Raw genomic sequence first — 24,703 nt, 5'->3', positions numbered from 1 at the left:
GGACACCGATTAATCCAAGTTACAAAATTACACATTGGTTTTGTCGATGGACCACTTACAAGGGGCTGGATTCAAACCTTATTGCTGAAGTTCAGCGCTCGAGCACGATTTAAATTTAAAGGTAATTTCCGATTGAGCCGACATATGCAGTGTTTACCGTGAATCGAGTCTCTGCTAATGCGGGAACATTGCCTTTAAATTTCTATCTCCCTGTTGTGCAGCTCTTCAGCGCTATGAATTGAGTCCAGTCCAAGATAAGGAAACCAATATCATTTTGTAATTTGGTTAAAACTATCCCTTTGAGCCTATTGCCCTAAAACGCATGCTAATTAGTGGTCCCCCTTTGAAAGTGCTTCATAGACCAAAACTAGCCTTTTAATCTTCGTCTGGGAGAAGTGGTAGCATAACAGTACTGTACTAGTACACAGAGTGTTGGTGGTTAAATGCATGATAGGGAGCCTGGAGCGACATTGTCACAGCTGGACGTTGTTCAGTTTAGAGGTTGATGGATTAATCCTCTGCATTGGATTGCCAAACAGCTTTGTCAGGATTTACAGTGACTGTAGCCTAAATAACAGTTAAACAGAACCTTTTTAACAGAATGTTTGATTTAATATTATTAGCCATAATTCATATAGGAAGACCAGAGCTACTGAATTGAGGAGTTATGGGTTCCATTATCTCTTGGATACTAATATTTGAAACTGTCAAACAGAACTGCTGCAAACGTTGAAATAATGCAGCTGGCTCTTCTGAAACTAGATAAAGTCATTCATGACAGGATTCAGCAAAGGTACTTCAGCTCAGTGGGGGAAGAGATGCCCTCCGGTTGGTTTCTCTCACAGTGACAAAACATAGAATACGCAAGGGAAACAAGCTTTTTTTCATTTTCCTAAAGTCAACTTGCCCTCAATATGTCCTTTCTCTCTCACACACTATTTTGAGTCGGTTAGTCTGTCTATACCGCCCACTCGACCATCACAAGGAGAAGTGTCTTGCCTCTTGTTTCTGTGAGGGCACTGATGGACAAATAAAATCTTATAGTTAATTCGGTGTGAATAAACCATACAATATTTACTGCGTAAAATATTTAATCCTACAACTGTATCAAATTAAGGGCACCCTGATCAATACCTGATCAATAGGCAGGACGTGTGTTTTCTTCTTATCATGTACAGTTTTATTACATAAGCCATGGCCAAGCATATGCTCTCATTCCATGTAAAGAAGACACAGACCTCTTCCATGTAAGAAGGATCTTGCGTAACTGATGGGCAGCAGTCAGTGTAGGTCTCCGTCTGTCTTAGTGTTGTTCTACTTTACACCAGGCGTTTTAGAGACCCTAATCCCGGCCTGCACATGACCTAGAAATAACAACCTTGCATGGTCACACATATTAGTAGTAGGTCAGGCTAATGGGATGTGTCAGGCTAGACAGGTACCTTCTCATGTGGAGGTTTGCCTCTTATTCATTGTCAGCCCTAGCCATCCTCCATCAGGGTTGTGTTCATTATGGCATGTGACAGAAAATTGTACGTTTTGCAACAGAACACAAATGTCCAGGTAGTCTTTCCGTTTCAGTCTTTTCTTTTGTTTGGTGCCTAATGAATATGACCCAGGACTTGTTGGCTTTGTTCAGTGTAGCTTCAACTGACCCCAGAGGGTTAAACTGATGAGTACTCTCTGACCTCAGCTGGAGAGCAGAAGTATTCTGTTGTCATTCACCTGTTGCCATGGCAACCACCGATTTGAGTTTTACCAGCATGAACAGAGGGTAGAATTCTGATTTGGAAGAAATAAAATAGAAAACCCCTGTTTATATCTGGTGCTGACGTGTGTCCTGTGTTATCTTCTTGACATTCTGATTGTTCACACATTTTTAGACGGCATAAACAAGTGGAAAGACACTTTTCTAGGAAGACTTTCCACTTGCTGCGGGGATTTGCTTCCATTCAGCCACAAGAGCATCAGTGAGGTTGTACACTGATAGGCGATTAGGCCTGGCTCGCTGTCGGCGTTCTAATTCATCCCAAAGGTGTTCAATGGGGTTGAGGTCAGGGCTCTGTGCAGGCCAGTCAAGTTCTTCCAAACCATTTCTGTATAGACCCCGCTATGTGCACAGGGGCATTGTCATGCTGGAACAGGAAAGGGCCTTCTCCAAACTGTTGCTACAAAGTTGGAAGCACAGAATCGTCTAGAATATCATTGTATGCTGTAGCGTTAAGATTTCTCTTCACTGGAACTAAGGGGCCTAGACCGAACCATGAAAAACAGCCCCAGACCATTATTCCTCCTCCACCAAACTTTACAGTTGGCATTATGCATTCAGGCAGGTAGCGTTCTCCTGGCATCCACCAAACCCATATTCGTCAATCGGACTACTAGATGTTGAAGCGTGATTCAACACTCCAGAGAACCTTGTTTCCACTGCTCCAGAGTCCAATGACTGCAAGCTTTACACCACTCCAGCTGACGCTTGACATTGCACAGGGTGATCTTAGGCTTGTGTGCGGATGCTCGGCCATGGAAACCCATTTCGTGAAGCTACCGACGAACAGTTCTTCCAGAGGCAGTTTGGAACTCTGCAGTGTGTTGCAACAGAGGACAGACGATTTTTACTCGCTACGCTCTTCAGCAGTCCCTTTCTCGGTAGGCTACCACTTCCTGGTTGAGCCGTTGTTGCTCCTAGACATTTCCACTTCACAATAACAACCTCACAGAGATCTCCTCACAGTTGACCCGGGACAGCTCTATCAGGGCAGAAATTTGACAAACCGACTTGTTGGAAAGGTGGCATCCTATGGAGGTGCCATGTTGAAAGTCACTGAGCTCCTCAGTAGGGGCCATTCTACTGCCAATGTTTGTCTATGGAGATTGCATGGCGGTCTGCTCAATTTTATACACCTGTCAGCAATGGGTGTGGCTGAAAAAGCTGAATCCACTAACTTGAAGGGGTGTCCACATAATTTTGTATGTATATTGAAAGCAGGTGCTTCCACACAGGTGTGGTTCCTGAGTTAATTAGGCAATTAACATCCCATCATGCTTAGAATCATGTATAAAAATGCTGGGCGGGCCACTATTTTGGCTACCATGGCTATGCCCTCATAGGATAACGATGCCCCCCATCCACAGGGCACGAGTGGTCACCGAATGGTTTGACGAACACAAAAACGGTGCAAACCATATGCCATGGCTGTCTCAGTCACCAGATCAACCCAACTGAACACTTATGGGAGATCCTGGAGCGGTGCCCGAGACCGCATTTTTCCACCAACCTCAACATGGATTTTTTTTTTACAAGTTCCAAACACTTGTAGAATCTATGCCAATGTGCATTGAAGCTGTGCTGGCCCAACGCCCTATTAAGACACTTTATGTTGGTGTTTCCTTTATTTTGGCAGTTACATGAAACTGGGATTACAGGCCTGATTTGATTAACTGTATTCCTGCTCAAGTTTTCTGGACAAGGACTAAACTTTGACTGGGACATTAGCTCAATCTGTACTGGGAATAAGGAGACCGCTAGGTTGAAGACCAAGTGATCTCATCATCCACTTATGGGGAGGTCCTCGGAGTCATGGTTCGGCGGACTCACTCTAATGCTCCGGTATGTATAGTATAGGGTAGAGTTGAGTGCACTAATGGGAGGACATGGCATCTCTGGGTTCACTCAGTTCAGCCCCCGGGGAGCATTATTTGCTGATCCATACCCAGATAACTTATAGCAAAGGGCATCTGCCGAGAAATGGGCGCAATGGTTGAACTAATCAAATAACCTCCGAAGCAATGACGCTTGTTTGTGGGCCGTGTTTGTGTTGACAACAGTCCAGTTAGCAACCGAGACCGACACCAATGGGAACTGGTTCAGTTATTAGTAGAACTCCGGTAGGGGATCCTGATTGAATTCCAGACAAGAGAACCAAGAGGGATATAGGCTATAGTCATGTAGAGGCCTTTTGGAAAAGTGGAACATTTCACTGTCTGAGATGCTCTATCTATTCACACCCATTCCTGGGCCATATTCATAGTGTCTCTGAGTAGGAGTGCTGATCCAGGATCAGTTTGGCCTTTTAGATCATGTGAATATTATATGGACGGGGGACATGATCCTAGATGAGCAGCTTTATGAATACAGGCCCCGATTTACTCCACATCTAGATGAAATGTGCTGTGCTTGTGAGGGCAGACTTCAATCCATAAAGTTTAGACCATTAACTGGTCCAATTATGCCATTGATTACTGACAGAACTAGGACTGACTCAATGGTGTTAAGAACCCTGAACATATTTATCAACACAGTAATGATGCCACATACCCATCCATTTGAGAGTTTTTACAAAACACTTGCCACATTACCAATCAATTTGGATGTTGAACGGGTAATAAAGTGCTGATAATAACTGCCAATGGATGGCCTTTGAGACCTTGGATATAGTTCCTGAAATGATTTCAGGCTCATGTACTGTGTGACTCAACTGTTTATGATAAAAGGGCTACGTGTTATACTGGTACAATTGTGTGGGGATCCGTTGATGTCCCTATTTGGGCTGTTGTAATGGAATCTCAATATTCATCATTGGATTCAACACAAGAGTACGTAGTCAGATTATTTGGAGGAGAAAAGAAAGTAGATCAAGATACTCACACAAGTTGTTCGATAAACCTTTTTAATCTCAACAGCAAGTTAGCTTATGTGTGGTCAACATCAATGAAGGTAAATATAAAATTGGATTTTCTAACAGGTGTTTGTCAGCAGGAGGTGCAATTATGATACTGAAACACATCCACTACTAATCTTCATTATTTTCTGTATATTTTCAACTATTACTTAGAAATATTGCTATAATACTTTTTAAATGGCATATACTGATTGACCAAAAAAAGCACTGTCAAGAAGCTAAAACCAAGAAGCTCCTAACTCCACATGGTGGGGTTGTACAGGGAAACTTCTGAGGGGACTTTGGTTTTGTACCTTTGTAAAACCTGGGACTACTTATTTCCGGAAAGGATACCCCAAAATAAAAACAGAATGGAATTAAAACCAGAAATAAAAGCTAAAATATTCTTATCTTAATTCAAAACAAAAAAAGTTAAAAAGGCACACACTGAACACTATTCACGCTCAACACAATATTTGTTGCATCTTGAGAGCACTAAAGAGTCTCGAAACCCCTAATTTGTACAAAGCACAATGAACAACCAATAGTGTTATTCTCGCTGGTCTTTCTTTGAAAGAACCAAATGTTTTGTGTCCGTTTATTGAGATAAAAGACAGCGAATGGGTCCCTCGCTTTTGTTTCAGTCTCCCGGGGAAGCAGCAGACTAGGCTAAACACCATTCTGACTACCACCATCACCACGTCTCTGACTCTAGCTACATTTCCTTTGTCACCTCGTAAGTGCTCCAGTAATTCAACTTCCACAGACAATTCCTGCAGTCTATGGCTACGTCCCAAATGGCACCCTATCACCTATATAGTGCACTACTTTGACCAGAGCCAATAGGGCTCAGTTCAAAAGTATTGTACTATGGAGGGAATAGGGTGCCATTTGAGATGCAGATGGTGTCTCTAACCTCGAACACTTCGGTTTTTCATCATATTTAATGAAAAGTAGAGTCATGTCTTCGTCAGAAATCTATATGCTTCAAGTAGATTCAAAAGTTAAGTGTTCATTCTAAGCTTGTTGTAAGAGAGCCATGGTGAAACTTGTCAAAATTAATCCAGTGTCGGGTTACTAACGTCTTTTCCCCCCTTATGTTTTACAGCAACCTTTTAGGTTAGAGAAACATTACTTCAGAACCCCAGTAAACCCACTGTTAGACCCACATCAGCTGCATACAACAGGGGGTATAAGGTCACAATCTGGAGATAAAACTCACCTAACAACACTAGTGCAGCAAACTGATTTGATTGGACTTGACTTAGTGGCTTGCAAAAGTATTCACCCTCCTTGGCATTTTTCCTATTTTGTTGCCTTACAACCTGGAATTAAAGTAGATTTTTGTTGTATCATTTGATTTACACAACATGCAAAATATATATTTTTTTAAACAAGCAAGACAAACTTGAGCGTGCATAACTATTCACCCCCCCAAAGTCAATACTTTGTAGAGACACCTTTTGCAGCTACAAGTCTCTTGGGGTATGTCTCTATAAGCTTGGCACATCTAGCCACTGGGATTTTTGCCCATTCTTCAAGGCAAAACTGCTCCAGCTCCTTCAAGTTGGATGGGTTCCGTGGGTGTACAGAAATACTTTACCACAGATTCTCAATTGGATTGAGGTCTGGGCTTTGACTAGGCCATTCAAGACATTTAAATGTTTCCCCTTAAACCACTCAAGTGTTGCTTTAGCAGTACGCTTAGGGTCAATGTCCTGCTGGAAGGTGAACCTCCGTCCCAGTCTCAAATCTCTGGAAGACTGAAACAAAACAGGTTTCCCCTCAATAATTTCCCTGTATTTAGCACCATCCTTCAATTCAGACCAGTTTCCTAGTCCCTGCCGATGAAAAACATCCCCCCAGCATGATGCTGCCACCACCATGCTTCACTGTGGGGATGGTGTTCTCGGGGTGACGAGAGGTGTTGGGTTTGCGCCAGACATAGCATTTTCCTTGATGGCCAAAAAGCTCAATTTTAGTCTCATCTGACCAGAGTACCTTCATCCATATGTTTGGGGAGTCTCCCACATGCCTTTTGGCAAACACCAAACGTGTTTGCTTATTATTCTCTTTAAACAATGGCTTTTTTTCTGGCCACTCTTTCGTAAAGCCCAGCTCTGGAGTATATGGCTTAAAGTGGTTCTATGGACAGATATTCCAATCTCTGCTGTGGAGCTTCGCAGCTCCTTCAGGGTTATCTTTGGTCTCTTTGTTGCCTCTCTGATTAATGCCCTCCTTGCCTGGTCTGTGAGTTTTGGTGGGCATCCCTCTCTTGTCAGGTTTGTTGTGGTGCCATATTCTTTACATTTTTAAAATAAAGGATTTAAATGGTGCTCCGTGGGATGTTAAGTTTCAGATTTAAAAAAAATAACCTAACCCTGATCGGTACTTCTCCACAACTTTGTCCCTCCCTGACCTGTTTGGAGAGCTCCTTGGTCTTAATGGTGCTGCTTGCTTGGTGATGCCCCTTGCTTAGTGGTGTTGCAGACTCTGGGGCCTTTCAGAACAGGTGTAAATATACTGAGATCATGTGACACTTAATTAGTTAGGACTACACACAAGTGGACTTTATTTGTAACTTCTGAAGGTAATTGGTTGCACCAGATCTTATTTAGCGGCTTCATAGCAAAGGGGGTGAATACATATGCATGCACCACTTCAGATTTGACATTTTTTTTTTGAAACAAGTAATTTTTTTCACGTCACCAATTTGGACTATTTTGTGTATATCCATTACATGAAAACCAAATAAAAATCCATTTAAATTACAGGTTGTAATGCAACAAAATAGGAAAAACACTTTTGCAAGGCACTGTATTCCTTTTAGCTCCTCGTGAAGCAAAGGGCCTCACAATCTGATGTGTAGTTTGTTGGAAATATCTAGCCGATTTATAAAATATTTTTTCCCCTTCTTCCCTTTTATCTGCTGAGATGGTATTAGTGGGGGGATTATCTCCTGATTATATCATCACGGTCTACGCAGTGATCAGCGGTCACTGTGGATACGTTGGCTGTGAGTCATCATACTGGAATTCTCCCCAAAAACATCACACATTAAAGTACGACTTTCTGGTGAGGAAAAAGCCTGTTGCTTCAATATTGCCACGATAAAATATTGACTAACACTGCACTTATCAAGTGCGCATTAATTCATTACTTAGTCTCTTGTTCGTTTATTATTCTTTTTACTACTTCAAAACACCCAACGTGTTTTTGAGAGTTCTTGTCCTATTTCAATACTAAATAGCATCTTTGTCGTTTGGTTTGTGCTTTCGGTAAGCCAAGTTCCGTTGTGCACGTCTTCCAAAAACGACCAAACTGTGCCAAGTTTTCTTGCATCGTCCAGCACTTGTTCTCGACGAGGCCGCTGCGGCTGCAGTCAGCTTTGAGGCAGTTGTGTTCCTGTGGAGCGATATCACTTCACACGTGACACCCCCCATCATGGCAACATCCATCCACACATACCCAGCCAGCCATCCATGCTGGCACGCCCCCATCACCCAGGCCTGGATCCTAGCATAGGGCTGATGGGAACAGAGAAGTGGGAAGAAGGGAGATGGGGAGGATTTTGGTAGAAAGGTTCTGAGGTTGGTTCACCACAACTAAAAAAAAAAATAGTAGTCATTGATACAAAAAAACACTTCCCCTGTACCTTGACCCCCAACTCCACTCCATGACATCTACAACATAATGCTGTGTAGGTTTTCAACTGTCGGTAATACTGCTTTCTCCCCACAGTTCTACCGGCTTCAGTTCACCAGTAGGAAGCCGTGCTGCGAGTCTACAGTCTCCATCATCTCGCTGTCCAGAAAGGAGTCCTGAAGCTCGGTGGGTAACGCCAGCCCCTCGTACCCGGCAACAGGGGCTTCTCCTGGGCCAGGCCGGTGCGGCTGCCCGGGGTCCAGGTGGAACTCGTATTGCTCTGGATAAAGTGCCTCTTGCGGGGAGTGGAACTGGCCCTGCTGGTCACACAGCTGGTAGCTGTATCCCAGGGCCTCGGGGTGCTGGTTCTGCACCTGGCCGGCCAGGGCAGGGGGCATTAATACTGGGCTGAGGTGGGAGTGAGGGTGGGGGTAGTGCTGGGCCAGGTAGTGGTCGTAGACCAGGTTGGCACTGGGCTCAATGAAGGGGCTGAGGGCCTGGGTGTAGGGAGGGGAGGCCTGGGAGCTGCCCTGCTGCTGGTGGGCCCCAGCCATGGCCCCCTGCTGCTGTGGAGGGGCCCCTGGGTCCCCTGGATAGGAACCTTCCACTATCTGCATCTGGTTGAAGTAGGCTTGGAGGTGGGTCTGCTTCTGGAGGTACATCCTCTTCTGGTGCAACCTGAAGATATAGTGATAGGTTACAGCGACAACCAGGAAAATAAGATGGCGGTGGGATCGGTTTGATAAGTATGAATAGTCTAATAATGTACCTATGCTCCTGCAGCTGTTGCTCTAGACTCCAAGGATTCTCCTTACAAAAGAGCTGGCAGCTAGCAGGACTCACATTAGCCATAACACTAGCTTTCTGTAAGGGACAGAGTGGGAAATATGAGGGATTCAATAATTTTATCTGTGATTGCAATGACGGTGACCAGTCTCAAATGTGCCATCCATAAACATTGGCAGATATAAAATTACAATGAAATGTATATAAAAATCGTACAGTAATGCATACAAACAAATGATTAGCCATTTTCTTATTGTAATTGATTACTCCCTTAATAAATACTTTGATAAATACAAGCTAGATTTGAGTGGTGTTTTGGTACCTGTAGTCTGTGTGCGAGATATTGTGTCTCCAGGCTCTGTCTTCGGGACAGTAGAGGCTGGGCACCACCATGGTATAAAGCTAAGTTATCCTCGTGCTTAGATGCCTCGCCCTGAAAACACACAAGAGTTCAGAGGTTACACTCACAATCACACTGGGTTACAGACCGCCTACGCATACACAAATGCAGAGCAGGGTTTCCGTTTGCCAGTAATTGCCGGCTTTTGGCAAAATAAATACGTAAAGCAGATAAAATTGTCGGTGGCCAAATTGACCGGGAGAAAAAAAACAATCCCATTGAAAAATGCTTTTTATTAATTGATGGAAATACATTTGACAGTCATACTTATCGGCCTGTAGGTTAATCTGCCTAATTTTGTGGAATTAAATTTGGGCATGTGTATTGTTGTCATGTCTTATTTATCACACGAGCATAGCATAGCATAGAATATCACTTGTCAGACAGTGCTAGAGCTGCTGTAGCGAAACGGGCTTTTATAAATCCAGTCAATTCGCAACAATTCTAAATGCAATCACATATTAAAAACAGTTTTGATCACCACAATTAAAGAGCTGCATTTTGTTTAATTTTTACTCGTTTTTCTTCCCAATTTCGTGATTAGAATCTTCTCATCGCTGCAACTCCCCAACAGGCTAGGAGAGGCGAAGGTCGAGTCATGCGTCCTCCGAAACACGACCCGCCAAACCGCGCTTTTTAACATCCGCTCGCTTAACCCGGAAGCCAGCCCACCAACGTGTCGAAGGAAACACCGTTCAACTGACAACCGAAGTCAGCCTGCAGGCACCCGGCCCGCCACAAGGAGTCGCTAGAGCGATGAGCCAAGTAAAGCCCCCCCCCCCCCCCCGGCCAAACTCTCCCCTAACCCTGGCCAACGACGGGCCAAACACCAGGCTTTAGTGACGCTGCAACACTGCAATGCAGTGCCTTAGACTGCTGCGCCACTCGGGAGGCCAAGAGCTACTATTTTTATTTCTCAACTGGTAATTGAAGCATGCCATTCAAGTGCATAGGCAACAGTAGGCAGGCTATCAGTGCATCACCCATCACTTTGCAATGTGAGCTGGAGGCAGTTTGCATTTTGAATGTTTTACTTCATATTTTGAGGCATGTCTTACCTTGCTTCAAAGTAGCATAGGCAAATTCTGACCATAGAATTTTTTTATAAAGACTGCCATTGAAACTTTCTTTCATTGTCCAAAAGCACAATCCTAGTCATATTAGTAACCCATCCTAGTTGTTGCCTCTTTAGATTCCCCTTCTGTCTAAGTTTCTAGAGATTTAAGACTAGCACGTTTTCCATCCAAATGGCAACAGACTCATGCGAATATTCAAAAATATGCAAATTTTCTCACGATGTTTCCATCAAATTGACTTGTTGCAAATAAAACACTTTACGTGATACATGGGAAGTTAACCACAAAAGGTATCAAATAAAAAAATACGTTTCCATCGCATTTAACTTTCCTGATGGTTTCCTCACAAAAAAGTTTGCATTATATAGCGAGTATGCCCACTCTGGTATTGGCAGGTGCGCTCTAGCTAACAGCGCTACCTGCACGCTTTTATCCTAAACGTACTTTACACAAAGGTTGGATATAAACCTGGTTATTGTCACATATGGAACCGCTCACATCAGGTGCCCTGTTTAGAATGGTGTGATCCCACAAATTGCATTTTGACAAATGTTTAAAATGACGTTTTATTGGCTACTTCATTACAGCAGTTGCATGTTACGTTAAGAAGAATGACCATAATCTAAACGTGATTACTGTCATTCTGAGCACCGTGGGTGGATGCCTTAATGGGTTATGCACCCTATGCATATGGGTCCGGTACATCTCTGATGGCCGGTAAATTAAAATCTTCCCGGTAAGGAAACCCTGAAGCGGAGACACGCACACACACACACACAAAGCTCCACTGAGTAAAGTTATTGCCACTCTTGTATACAGGGCCAATGTGTTGTTGTATTGTTGCTGACTGTGTATAGTAATTGTGTGGTAAGCAACTATAGGGACCTCGTAGACAGACATGTTGCCAATTAGCCCTTAGACCACCAGGGCTTTGTCCCAAATAGGACCCTATTCCCAATCCCTGTAGAGTGCACTATTTTTGCCCAGAGCTCTGGTCAACCAACCAACCAACCAACCACACAGGCCTTGTTACACGCAGCAACCACTGTTCTAACCCAAGGGAAATGGATGCACTGATTCACAGATTGATCACGCGCTCTCTGTAGGGGTCATTGAATTGACTCGTTGTTGCCTGTTTACAAGCAGCAGCCAACGGTGAATCAGTTCAGTCACTCTTCCTCTCTCTTCTCATATTACCTCAACAACAATGGCTGCATTCACTATGTGCAGCACCAGGGGTTGACTGACTGTCAACAAGGGGACAATTGGCTACCTCCTTGTCCGGACGGAACATTATATAACCAGCCTCCTCTGATTCACCGGCTGGCTGGCTAACAAATCAGTGGTGAGGTCAGGAGAGGTGCTGCTGGGCGGGGTCAAAACAAGACATGGTATCAAGTAATAATGTTTGTACCATGTTTTGTGCTGTTACCATGTTGTCATGTTGTGTTGCTGCCATGCTATGTTGATGTCTTAGGTCTCTCTTCATGTAGTGTTGTCTCTCGTCGTGATGCATTTTGTCCTATATTTTTTATAAAATATTATTGGTCACATGCGCCGAATACAACAGACCTTAAAGTGAAATGCTTACTTACAAGCCCTAACCAACAATGCATTTAAAAAATAAATAATTAAACACCAAAAAATAAGAAAAAAGTTACATAATTAAAGAGCAGCAGTAAAATAACAATAGCGAGGCTATTTACAGGACGTACCGGTACAGAGTCAATGTGTGGGGGCACCAATTAGTCGAGGTAATTGCGGTAATATGTACATGTAGGCAGAGTTATTAAAGTGACTATGCATAGATAATAACAGAGTAGCAGCAGTGTAAAAGAGGGGGGGGGGGGGGGCAATGAAAATAGCCTGGGTAGCCATTTGATTAGATGTTCAGAAGTCTTATGGCTTGGGGGTAGAAGCTCTTTAAAAGCCTCTTGGACCTAGTCTTGGCACTCCGGTACAGCTTGCCATGCTGTACCAGAGAGAACAGTCTATGACTAGGGTGGCTGGAGTCTGACAATTCTTCGGAACGTCCTCTGACACCACCTGGTATAGAGGTCCTGGATGGCAGGAAGCTTGGCCCCAGTGACGTACTGGGCCGTACGTACTACCCTCTGTAGTTCCTTGCAGTCGGAGGCCGAGCAGTTACCATACCAGTCAGGATGCTCTCGATGGTCAAGCTGTAGAACCTTTTGAGGATCTGAGGACCCATGCCAAATCTTTTCAGTCTCCTGGGGGGGAAAAGGTGTTGTTGTGCCCTCTTCACGACTGTCTTGGTGTGTTTGGACCATTCTAGTTTGTTGGTGATGTTGGCAACAAGGAACTTGAAGCTCTCAACCTGGTTCACGACAGCCTCGTCGATGGGAATGGGGGTGTGCTCGTTCCTTCTTTTCCTGTAGTCTACAATCATCTCCTTTGTCTTGATCACATTGAGAGGTTGTTGTCCTGGCACCACATGGCAAGGTCTCTGACCTCCCTAAAGGCTGTCGGTTGTGTAATCGGCAAACTTAATAATGGTGTTGGAGTCGTGCAGTCATGAGTGAACAGGGAGTACAGGAGGGGACTGAGCACGCACCCCTGAGGGGCTCCCGTGTTGAGGATCAGTGTGGCGGATGTGTTGTTACCTACCCTGACCACCTGGGGGTGGTCCGTCAGGAAGTCCAGGATCCAGTTGCAGAGGGAAGTATTTAGTCCTGTGGCCCTTAGCTTAGTGATGAGCTTTGTGGGCACTATGTTGTTGAACGCGGAGCTGTAGTCAGTGAACAGCATTCTCACATAGGTGTTCCTTTTGTCCAGGTGGGAAAGGGCAGTGTGGAGTGTAATAGAGATTGCATCATCTGTGGATCTGTTAGGGCGGTATGCAAATTGAGTGGGTCTAGGATTTCAGGGATAATGGTGTTGAGTCATGACCAATCTTTTGAAGCAATTCATGACTACAGACATGAGTGCTATGGGTCGGTAGTCACTTAGGCAGGTGTTCTTGGGCACAGGGACTATGGTGGTCTGCTTGAAACATGTTGGTATTACAGACTCAGACAGAGGTTGAAAATGTCAGTGAAGACACTTGCCAGTTGGTCAGCGCATGCTCGGAGTACACATCCTGGTAATCCGTCTGGCCCTGCAGCCTTGTGAATGTTGACCTGTTTAAAGGTCTTACAATCGTCTGCAGAGAGCGTGATCATACAGTTGTCCAGAACAGCTGATGATCTCATGCATGTTTCAGTGTTACTTGCCTCGAAGCGAGCGTAGAAGTAATTTAGCTCGTCTGGTAGGCTCGTGTCACTGGGCAGCTCTCGGCTGTGCTTCTCTTTGTAGTCTAATAGTTGGCAAACCCTGCCGCATTGGAGCCGGTGTAGTATGATTGTATCTTAGTCCTGTATTGATGCTTTGCCTGTTTGATGTTTAGCCGGAGGGCATTTCTTATAAACTTCCGGGTTAGAGTCCTGCTCCTTGAAAGCGGCAGCTCTACCCTTTAGCTCAGTGCGGATGTTGCCTGTAATCCATGGCTTCAGATTGGGTGTGTACGTACAGTCACTGTGGGGACGACATCATCAATGCACTTATTGATGAAGCCAGTAACTGATGTGGTGTACTCCTCAATGCCATCAGAAGAATCCCGGAACAGATTCCAGTCTGTGCTAGCAAAACAGTCCTGTAGCTTAGCATCTGCTTTATCTGATCACTTTTTTATTGACCGAGTTACTGGTGCTTCCTGCTTTAATCTTTGCTTGTAAGCAGGAATCAGGAGGATAGAATTATGGTCAGATTTGCCAAATGGAGGGCGAGGGAGAGCTTTGTATGCATCACTGGGTGTGGAGTAAAGGTGGTTTAGAGTTTTTTTCCCCCCTCTGGTTGCACATTTAACATGCTGGTGGAAATTCGGTAAAACAGATATACGCTTCCCTGCAGGAAAGTCCCCGCCACTAGGAGCGCCGCCTCTGGATGAGCATTTTCCTATTTGTTTATGGCGGAATACAGCTCATTGAGTGCGGTCTTAGTGCCAGCATAGGTCTGTGGTGGTATGTAGACAACTATGAAATATACAGATATAAACTCTCTAGGTAGATAGAGTATCTCATGATAAGCTGTAGACCACACTACCTTGAGAGTTCCTTAGATATCGTGAACCAGCTGTTTAAAAATATACATAGACCGCCACCCCATGTCTTACCAGAGGCTGCTGTTCTATCCTGCTGATACAGTGTAAAACCCGCCAGCTGTACGTTGTTCATTTTGTCATTCAACCACGACTCAGTGAAACATAAGATATTACAGTTTTTAATGTCCCGTTGGTAGTTTCCTCCTAGGTCATCGACTTTGTTTGCCAATAGAACGGATGGCAGCGGGGGTTTCCTCGCTCGCCTACAAATTCTCAGAAGGAAGCCCGACCTCCGCCCGCTTTTTCTCTGTCTTCTCTTCAAGTAAATGACAGAGATTTGGGCCTGTTCGCAGGAAAGCAGTATATCCTTCACGTCGGACTCGTTAAAGGAAAAAGCTTCTACCAGTTCGTTGTGAGTAATCGCTGTTCTGATATCTATAAGTTATTTTCGGTCATAAGAGACAGTAGAAGCAACATTATAAAAAAAAAAAGAAACAAACCAAATAACACAGTTGGTTAGGAGCATGTAAAACGTCAGCCATCCTCTCCGGCGCCATTCTAATCCCAGCCCCCGTCCCGCAGAAGGCCTTTTGGTAGGCCGTCAATGTAAATTAGAATTTGTTCTTAAATGACTTGCCTAGTTAAATAAAGGTTAAATAAAATACATAGAAAAATCAAGATAACGAGCTGAATCCTCACTTTGTAGCTTTTTGTCATTGTTGCTAACTATCTCGATGTCTGTCTGTTCCATCCTCTCCTGACACTTTGGAGCCAGTACTGACCTGCAGCATAGGGTCCAGCAGGTTCTCCAGGTTTGCATGGGGCCCCAGGGTCCTCATGGAGGACGGGTCCTCCCCGGAGCCCATCTGCTCGTACATCTGTTTGTTCAGCTCCAGGATGCCTTTGGTCCGTGCCAGATTCTGGAGATGCTGCCGGAACGCAACCAGACCTAACAACAGAGTTGGGAGTCAGGGTTTCAGCAAAGCTAGAACGCAACCAGACCTAACGACAGAGTTGGGAGTCAGGGTTTCAGCAAAGATAGAACGCAACCAGACCTAACAACATAGTTGGGAGTTAGGGTTTCAGCAAAGCTAGAACGCAACCAGACCTAACAACATAGTTGGGAGTTAGGGTTTCAGCAAAGCTAGAACGCAACCAGACCTAACAGAGTTGGGAGTTAGGGTTTCAGCAAAGCTAGAACGCAACCAGACCTAACAACAGAGTTGGGAGTTAGGGTTTCAGCAAAGCTAGAACGCAACCAGACTTGGCAACAGAGTTGGGAGTCAGGGTTTCAGCAAAGCTAGAACGCAACCAGACCTGGCAACATAGTTGGGAGTTAGGGTTTCAGCAAAGCTAGAACGCAACCAGACTTGGCAACAGAGTTGGGAGTCAGGGTTTCAGCAAAGCTAGAACGCAACCAGACCTAACAACATAGTTGGGAGTTAGGGTTTCAGCAAAGCTAGAACGCAACCAGACCTAACAACAGAGTTGGGAGTTAGGGTTTCAGCAAAGCTAGAACGCAACCAGACCTAACAACAGAGTTGGGAGTTAGGGTTTCAGCAAAGCTAGAACGCAACCAGACTTGGCAACAGAGTTGGGAGTCAGGGTTTCAGCAAAGCTAGAACGCAACCAGACTTGGCAACATAGTTGGGAGTCAGGGTTTCAGCAAAGCTAGAACGCAACCAGACCTGGCAACATAGTTGGGAGTCAGCAAAGCTAGAACGCAACCAGACCTAACAACATAGTTGGGAGTTAGGGTTTCAGCAAAGCTAGAACGCAACCAGACCTAACAACATAGTTGGGAGTTAGGGTTTCAGCAAAGCTAGAACGCAACCAGACCTGGCAACATAGTTGGGAGTTAGGGTTTCAGCAAAGCTAGAACGCAACCAGACCTGGCAACATAGTTGGGAGTTAGGGTTTCAGCAAAGCTAGAACGCAACCAGACTTGGCAACATAGTTGGGAGTCAGGGTTTCAGCAAATTAGAACGCAACCAGACCTAACAACAGAGTTGGGAGTCAGCAAAGCTAGAACGCAACCAGACCTGGCAACATAGTTAGAAGTCAGGGGATTTTAGCATCCAAACTAATCGTTATAACCCGGTTCCCTTGTATTTATCCGAGTGAAATTACATAGCTATCACTTCTAGCCTACTTCCTCTACCGCCTGCAGGGAGAGAGTATGTACGTCATGAGTGTGTGTGTGTGTGTGTGTGTGTGTGTGTGTATTGGTGGTGTGTATCTCTGGCTCCTAAAAGGCTGGGTGACTGTTCCTGACGGCGTGAACCATGGGACCTGACTCATCCTAATGATAAGGCTATATAAAGATTTGAGACGCTCCTCCACGTCTCCCCCTGCAGCGGCACGCAGAACCCAGCCGCTGATTCACTGATGTTTCAAAACAGCCATTAGAAAGAACTGGGGCTCTGGTGACTCTAAACTCCTGCTGGGTGTGTCTGTGTGTGCAGACTGAAGAGGCAGCTGAGGGGGGGGGGGGGGGGGGACAACACATCTACCAGTACATTTTAAGGTCTCAATTAATTGAGTTACTTTACAGGGTGCTTCTGCAACGGGATGAAAAATTCAACAGAGCTATGTAGGCCAAACCTCCAAAGCACAGTCTGATTCACAAAATGAATCATCAGAGAGAGAGAGAGAAGAAAATAAGAGAACGAGAGCCAATTTTCAGGTTGAAAATGTGCAGGGGTGAGAATGAAGCTGGAAAGAAGGAGAGAAAGATACACGAAGAACGAGATGGAGATGGGTAAAGAGACAACCAGTGGATCTCACCTTGTGTGAGGGAGGTGTCAGAGGCGCGGCGGCCCTCCCTGAAGCTGATGGGAGAGCGGTTGTGGGCCTCCCTCCTCTGGGAGCTCAGGGCCTGCATGGTGGGGTTGGGGGGCCGCTGGCTCATGAAGGGGCCCTGGGTCACGTGGGACCCCGAGCTGTGGGTGTTGGCCAGGACCACCTCGCTGAGAGAGGGGGCGTCCTCCAGCAGACCCAGGTCGCTGTGCAAGGAGCCCATGTCGTAGCCCATGTCAGAGTCCACACTGCCCAGGGACGGGTTGTGGCCCATGGTGAACAGTTTATCTGTTGGTTCACAGCAATACAGGAAAGCAAGGGTTCATTGACAGTACTACTGATGGATTGGATATTGCTCTAATTGGGTCACAGGTTTTTCAGGGTAGGGTTGGCACAATTATCATATAAACGCGTAACCGTTAACTATGGACAATAACCGCAATAACCGTTGTCATAATAGTTTTCATACATTCATGTTATGATAAGGGAATCAACTTTATATTTAAGTAGATATAGTTCACCCAATAGGAGTTTTTAATTTTTAGGTAGATAGGAAGTAGGTAAAGTTAATCATTTTACGAGCCGAATGGCATGGTCGGGAGGAGACGCTTCGTTTCCAAAAGTTCAGAGCAATAGTCATTGAGACAAGGTGGTCACTAAAGCTGTGTTGTATTCATTAGGTATGTGATAGCACATTTTAAAAGATGCATTCAGATGCATTACGAGCTCAACATTTTTCAACAAAATGAATATAACCGTGGCCATTTGCGTGACAACTAATCGTTACCCGAAATGCCATAGTTGTCACAGCCCGTTTTCCGGGTAAGGTTGCCGGTCAGGAAAGATTCCCGAGGGGTATACTACAAAGCAAGATCAATGACTTAGCCTGTTAACTTTCCAGAATATTCCAAAAAATAAAAAATAAAAAAAATTAAGTATGAAATGGGCACGGTCTAATTGCCTCAACAACCATAATACACCAAGTTTAGCTTTCTTAAATGAACCAGAAAATCTATTGTAATTTCTGGTTGTTTATCAAAGTTAACTCGTTGATCCTGCTTTGTAGTGTACCCCCCTGGCCTTAGCTAGATATAATAAATAAAACCAGTTCATCCACTCATCCATCCACCTATCAATAAATGTGGTGCCTTTAAAATAACAATTTCCACTGGAAGCGCACATTTTCACCATTCACAAACGCAACACTTCCTGGCTTAGCAGATCAACAACCCATCGTATGAACACTATGTCCCCTATCTAGCCGATGGCGTATAAGACTCTCTAATGTCCCAGAACCTTGGTTTAGATCTTACCTTGGTTGATGACGGGGCCCAGCTCATTAGTAACCTCGGACAGGGTGTGTCGGCGCTGGCCGAAGCGGGCCGTCTGGAAGGCGGAGAAGAAGTGGGCGGGGTCGTCCTCGGCATCGGGCTCCTCCGTCTCTATGCCCTCGTCGATGGACGTCTCCATCATGTTACTGGGTGACGACACGCTGGACTTGCGCACCACTGTGGGGGGCAGGGGGTCCAGCATGCAGCCGTTCACCTAAAGGCAAAGACGGGGAGAGGCACGGTGAGTTGCTTGCTGGAGCAATTCATTTAGCTTAATCCATTTACTAAATGTGTTTATGAAATGTATTTCACAGGGACAGTGCACAGAAATAATCATTCTTTCCCTTTCCACATTGATGCTCAATTGTCAGCAAAAGAGCAAATTTTCATCCATACTCGCTAGAGTTGGGGATCGAACTGGGTTTCCAACCCAAGACTCTCAGGGCATTATCTCTAGGGAGCTAACGCGAGTTCCCAGCAAGGTTACTCATCATGCGAGAGGGTCTCTCCTTAACGCCTCTGTTACGCTTCACTCTGACGTGAATGGGACCTCCTGCTCTGTCACACATGCTTAACACGCACGGCCTAAGAGGGTGAAACCATTCATCAGGACATGGCTCCTCTCTCGGTTACATGACCAGGCAGCTTCCCCCCTAATGTACATATCCAGAGGGTGCTCTTTACTTGTGTTATTGGAGTGGATAGCTCTGGAGTTACAGAAACACACAATCTACTGCAAGGATTGGGGAATGGATGGGTAAACAAAATGTGTCTGCCATTTCTATCCTGCCCTCCCTTTCCCCCTGTTGCTCAGACACTGTGAGAGGGGGAGAGGGGTGGGAGTCTGGAATGCATGCACAGGAAGTGTGCTTTGGCCGAAAGCACAGCGAGAGACTCTCCCACAGACACAGGCACACGGAGACACAATCATATTCTCTCATCAAACACACACACACAATGTCTCTTGCACACACAGCGTCTCTCTCACGCACACGCTCTGTCTGTCTGTCTCTCACACACCCCTCGCTGACACGGATCAACTGAATGAGTTGCCGGGGAAACCAGAACCCTGGGCTCCTCCAGTCAGAGCTGCTTTGTACAATTCCTGATCCCAGTTTCCTGAAGCGTGCTGGGCCAGGAATGCTGCCTGTTACTCAACACACTGGGGAGGGATAGGGGCTGGCTGCTCAAACCCAGGCTATTACGGCACACTATACCCTATTTAGTACACTCGTTTGACCAAAAGTAGAGCAGGAAATAGGTAACAGTGCCATTTGGGACTCATTCCTAGTACCTACAGTGCCTAGAGCAAGCAGGGGCTCATCGGGAGTGAGGGAGGGCAAAGGGAACGGGCCTCAACAGACAGCATCCTGGCCATGTGTCCTGCTGGTGCTCCTGCTGCTGAGATTATGCTAGTTCCTTGTTCTTGAGTGGGCCCGCCGTGTTCACTCACCAAGATAACACTTGAGCGGTGCTTTGATTTAATCTCTTGCAAGTCTGCTGGTTACACAGCATTTTTTAATTAGGGCTAATAAATTTTTTTAAGGCCTATTTTTTTGTTGTAAACGTGATAAATAACGAAGTGGTCAAAATAAAACTAGTATAGGGTCTGTGTGTAAGGCAGTTTTTCAAAACCCAGCAGCAAGCAGGGGAATGGTAGGTTGTTCAACGCAGCGTGCTGACGTCAGAAGTGAAGTCGAATGCTAAAGCCTGGCCAGGCTGGAAGAAAAGGTCACAGTCTGGCACAGATAAAGACAGAAACTTAGCAGAGAGGGAGGGAGAGAGAGTCTGGGTCCAGACCTGCAGGGGCAAGAGTACAGCGGATGTCACATGGGCCAATGCTAAGTGTGCATGTTGTCCTAGTGTGTGTGTGTTTGTTTGTGTGAGGGGGAAAGAGGTCTCTAACTGTGCCTGAGCTGTAGAGAATTGGGCAGCTGTCACGTCAGATGTGCGGCCCCAGCCAGTGAGACAGACAGAGGGGACGGACGGGGCTGAGTGGAGTGGCTTACGTAAGCTGGCGAGGGGCAGCTGTGCCTTGCCTGCTGTGCGGTTACTGTTAGAATCAGCCAGCCCAGTGCCTCAGCCTTAAGGGCTCTGGGGAGCTGCTCACAGGGCAGGACATATCCCTCCTTTCCCCCTCTGACAACCAGGCTGTGGCAGGGTGCACAGACAGAGTGTATCCCAAATAGCACCCTGCTCCTTATATAGTGACTACTTTTGACTAGGGCACTAGTCAAAAGTAGTGCACCTTACAGGGAATCTATGAGCCCTAATCAAAAGTAGTGCACCTTACAGGGAATCTATGAGCCCTAATCAAAAGTAGTGCACCTTACAGGGAATCTATGAGCCCTAATCAAAAGTAGTGCACTGTAAAGGGAATAGAGTGCCATTTGGGACGCAGCAGAGGAAAAGGGGGCCATCCAAGTAGCACTAGCAGCTAGTGCCGGTCAGGAGGGGTCAGAATAGGACAGAATAGGCCAGGGGATTTGAACGAGGTTAACACCCAGACATGTTCCTAGCTTATGTACTCTACCGTGGTGCCCCGTTCTCAGTGAAATGTGAGTCAGAGCTCTTTCATAACACAACTGTGACGTAAACACCACCATCCATCACTCAGCCTGCGTCCCCAATGGCACCCTATTCCCTATATAGTGCCCTTCTTTTGACCAGAGCCTCAAAGGCAGTGCACTATAATGGCACCATATTCCCTTTATAGTGCGCCACTTTTGACCAGGCCCAGGTCAAAAGCAGTGCACTACTAACTAGTGAGTAGGGTGCCATTTAGGATGGAGCCTCAGTCAGAACTAGCTAGAAGCTCCCACACAAGGTATAAAAGGGGGTAAGAGGGGACTGGGGCTGGACTATGTCACTCCGCTGATTTTGTGTTGTTCTATTGAGTGCCGAACTGGCAACGCTCCCTTCTCTCACTGCCTGGCTATGGGGAGTTGGGGACAGTCTTGAACTCCCTGGGGAGGGAGGGAGAAAGGATGAGTGGGCTAAACCAAACAAAACAGACAGACAAGAGTCCCCTCTTGGATAACTCAACAGCAGTGGCCAGTCGGGGTTGCCTGGGGGGACGATCGGTCCTGTTGCAATCAGTGCTCCATGGGGTTGTGTTCAGTTGGGAGAAAATGCTCTGAAATGTTTTCAAACAGAGCTACTCCCTGAGTTTGTCCAATACGAACATCGATTTTTGTTTCACGTTGCCAATCCATTTGATGACACTCTCCTTTATGGTTTTCTTCAAACTTCCCAAATGTGTATATAGTTCAATATATCTTTTAATATATTAAATACTTAATATATCATACTTAATATAAAATACTTAATTTATCAAAATGCTCAATTGCACTAACTCAACAGTGTTATCCAGCTGGAAAAGTAGATAACACTCCACATAGTGGGTGTCTACGGGCCGGGGTGCTTCGGTTCAGAATAGCTTGTGACCTTAGATGACATGGGGCGACTTGTTTGGAGTTGTGACTTACTTTAGGAGTGGCCACATCCTCGACCATGAAGCTGTGCTCGGGCAGCAGCGGCGACAGTGGGAAGTTAAAAGCATCGACAGAGGCTTGGGACAGCGCTGGGGAGCGTAGTAGACCCCGCACCCCATGGGGCAGGAGACCCACCTGGGGGGAGCCACCGCTCGGCTCGCTCGGCTGTAGGGGAGATAGATGAAGGGGTACAGAGAGCGCGAGAGAGAATGAGGGAGGAAGATAAGTAAACGAGAGAAAGAGATGAGGAAAAAAGTTGGATAGAGAGAGAATCAAAGAAAGAGAGGAAGAGGGTGAAATAGAGAGCGAACAAGAAAGAAAGGAAGTCGAAAGGATAGAGTGGAAAAAAAGGGGGAAAAAGAGGGCAGTGAAAGGAAGAGAAAATATGTTTAATGAACAGCCAGGTGTGTGAATGTAAATGTCCTTGATCATTACAACCACAGACACCCATACTAATGCACCACACAGACAGACCTGTCTTGTGACGCCCAAAAAAATGGCAACGAAGACAGAGGGTTACCTTGACGACCGTCTGCTCGGCGATGGTGCTGGGCCGGCGCTGGCGTACGTCAAGCCGCTGCTCCACAGGGAAACTGCAGCGGTGGGCATTGAGACGCTCCACCAGCAGGTAGTAGATAGCAGCAAAGTGGTTGTAACTCTTGTTCTGGAGAGACTGGACACAGGAATGTTAAAGCTGCAATATGTAACTTTTTGGGCGACCCTACCAAATTCACAAGGAAATGTGAGTTATAGATATGTAATTCTCAATGAATGCCAATCTAAGAAGCGGGATCTGTTCTATGTGCACCATTTATATGCTTCCCGTTCTTAAGTTTCATTTTTGCGTCTTTTACTTTCGGTTTTGTACATCAGCTTCAAAACAGCTGAAAATAATATTTTTGTGTCATGGAAAATATATGTATTTATTTCACAGCGGTTTAAGATCAGTGGTTCCCAAACAGGGGTACTAGGACCCCTGGGGGTACTTGGCCTATCCACAGGGGGTACTTGAGAAGAATCATAGGATAAATATAAGCACCCACTAGGGCTGTTGTGGTGACCGTATTACCGCCACATGGGTCACGAGTCATGAAGGCAGTCAAATTCCACGTGACCGTTTAGTCACAGTAATTAGGCTTCTCCAAGGTATGATGCTGCTGATGGTCATTAGCAGCCTACCAAACTTGCTAACGGCCTGGTACTCCACACTCTATTGTCCCTCTAAATCACGCTGATGCAAATGTGATCGAAAATCTAATCAAACGATTCATGAGAGACCATGAGCTCATGTTGCGCAACATTTCTATAGGCTATGCAATAGTGCGATAAAACAAAGTGATGGCCTCTATTAAAAAGAGGTGGATTCTATCAGCTTTGTATAGGGTAGGCCTACTATAAGCAAATATTAAGCACGTTGCTTATCTTTAAAACAGGAGTATAGCCTACCTGGCTGGCATGAAAATGAACCACAGGAAAAGCAACCTCCATTTGACATTTAAGTGCGGAGTGGACATGTATTTTTCCCCGCTGCCCGTTTCGAGACAGGTGCATGATAATGGTTTGTTCGAAATTAAAAAGAATTTCACACATATATTATTTAGTATTTGTAAAGACAAGATTAAATCAGGAATAGTCTGATGGGTGACAATATTAGCTTATTACTTGTGAATGATAGATTATCACTACCAGCTTAAGGTAAGAAACAATTAAAGTGGCCAAATAACTTCTTAAAATTAAGCCTATTAATCTGCTTTACAAGGGGTGTAGAGCCTAACTGGCATACATAAGTAGCGCGTGAGTTTCAAGTTTGGGGAAGAAAATGTTCACCATAAAAATTTACCTTTATAATAAAAGCATTACGTGCATAATATAATTTGTGGTCCCTTCTGATAATGGTCTTTTCCTGCTATAGCCTACTGCCGTGTTCGATTTTCTACGCTTATAATGTGAAAATTGCATCCCATAACTGTCCCAGACTATGTTTGGAATATTTATATCTCCCACAGAATAGGTCAACTTTTGTACTATGGGGGATAATAGAGTGACATAGGCTAGTGCTTTTGCTGTTCGTTAGGCCTACTCATCTTGTTGACTGGCGAAGTAAATGTGGACAGTTCTTCTAATATCTTCAATATGCACCTCCGGAATTAGATAAGCACGAGCGCAGTTGCGTCCGCAATGTGTCTGTCTTCACTTGTAGCCTGTGAGAAAGACCAGATCAGGAGTGAAGAGTGCATTTTTTAAGAGCACCTTATGGCCCCACAAAGGGGAGGAAATTCGAAGCATTATCAAGTGCTTGTCAAATTGTGAATGAGAGACTGACGAAGTGTGTACAGCCTGCGCAAAAAACAAAAGCTGAGCTCATGTCTTGCAAGCAACTTTTTCAAATCATCATTAGTCGCATAATGCAGC

General features: G+C 45.3%; 1 protein-coding gene across 1 annotated transcript in view; it reads right to left on the bottom strand.

The window, feature by feature from the left end:
• Positions 1-4,653: 4,653 nt before the first annotated feature.
• Positions 4,654-24,703, bottom strand: part of LOC129832449 (serine/threonine-protein kinase SIK2-like) — a 56,691-nt gene continuing 36,641 nt past the window's right edge. The window contains exons 8-15 of the mRNA XM_055896520.1: positions 22,812-22,964; positions 22,286-22,456; positions 18,780-19,011; positions 17,455-17,754; positions 15,450-15,616; positions 9,415-9,525; positions 9,076-9,170; positions 4,654-8,984 (exon numbers count right to left, since the gene is read on the bottom strand). Coding sequence (XP_055752495.1) covers positions 8,414-8,984; positions 9,076-9,170; positions 9,415-9,525; positions 15,450-15,616; positions 17,455-17,754; positions 18,780-19,011; positions 22,286-22,456; positions 22,812-22,964 — 1,800 coding nt within the window. The 3' untranslated portion in view covers positions 4,654-8,413. The remainder of the gene's footprint in view (positions 8,985-9,075; positions 9,171-9,414; positions 9,526-15,449; positions 15,617-17,454; positions 17,755-18,779; positions 19,012-22,285; positions 22,457-22,811; positions 22,965-24,703) is intronic.

The sequence above is a fragment of the Salvelinus fontinalis genome, chromosome 33 (assembly GCF_029448725.1).
Source record: "Salvelinus fontinalis isolate EN_2023a chromosome 33, ASM2944872v1, whole genome shotgun sequence".
In the NCBI taxonomy this organism is placed as follows: domain Eukaryota; kingdom Metazoa; phylum Chordata; class Actinopteri; order Salmoniformes; family Salmonidae; genus Salvelinus; species Salvelinus fontinalis.
The sequence above is the reverse complement of the archived record's forward strand: the minus strand, read 5'-3'. Positions and strand labels throughout refer to the sequence as shown.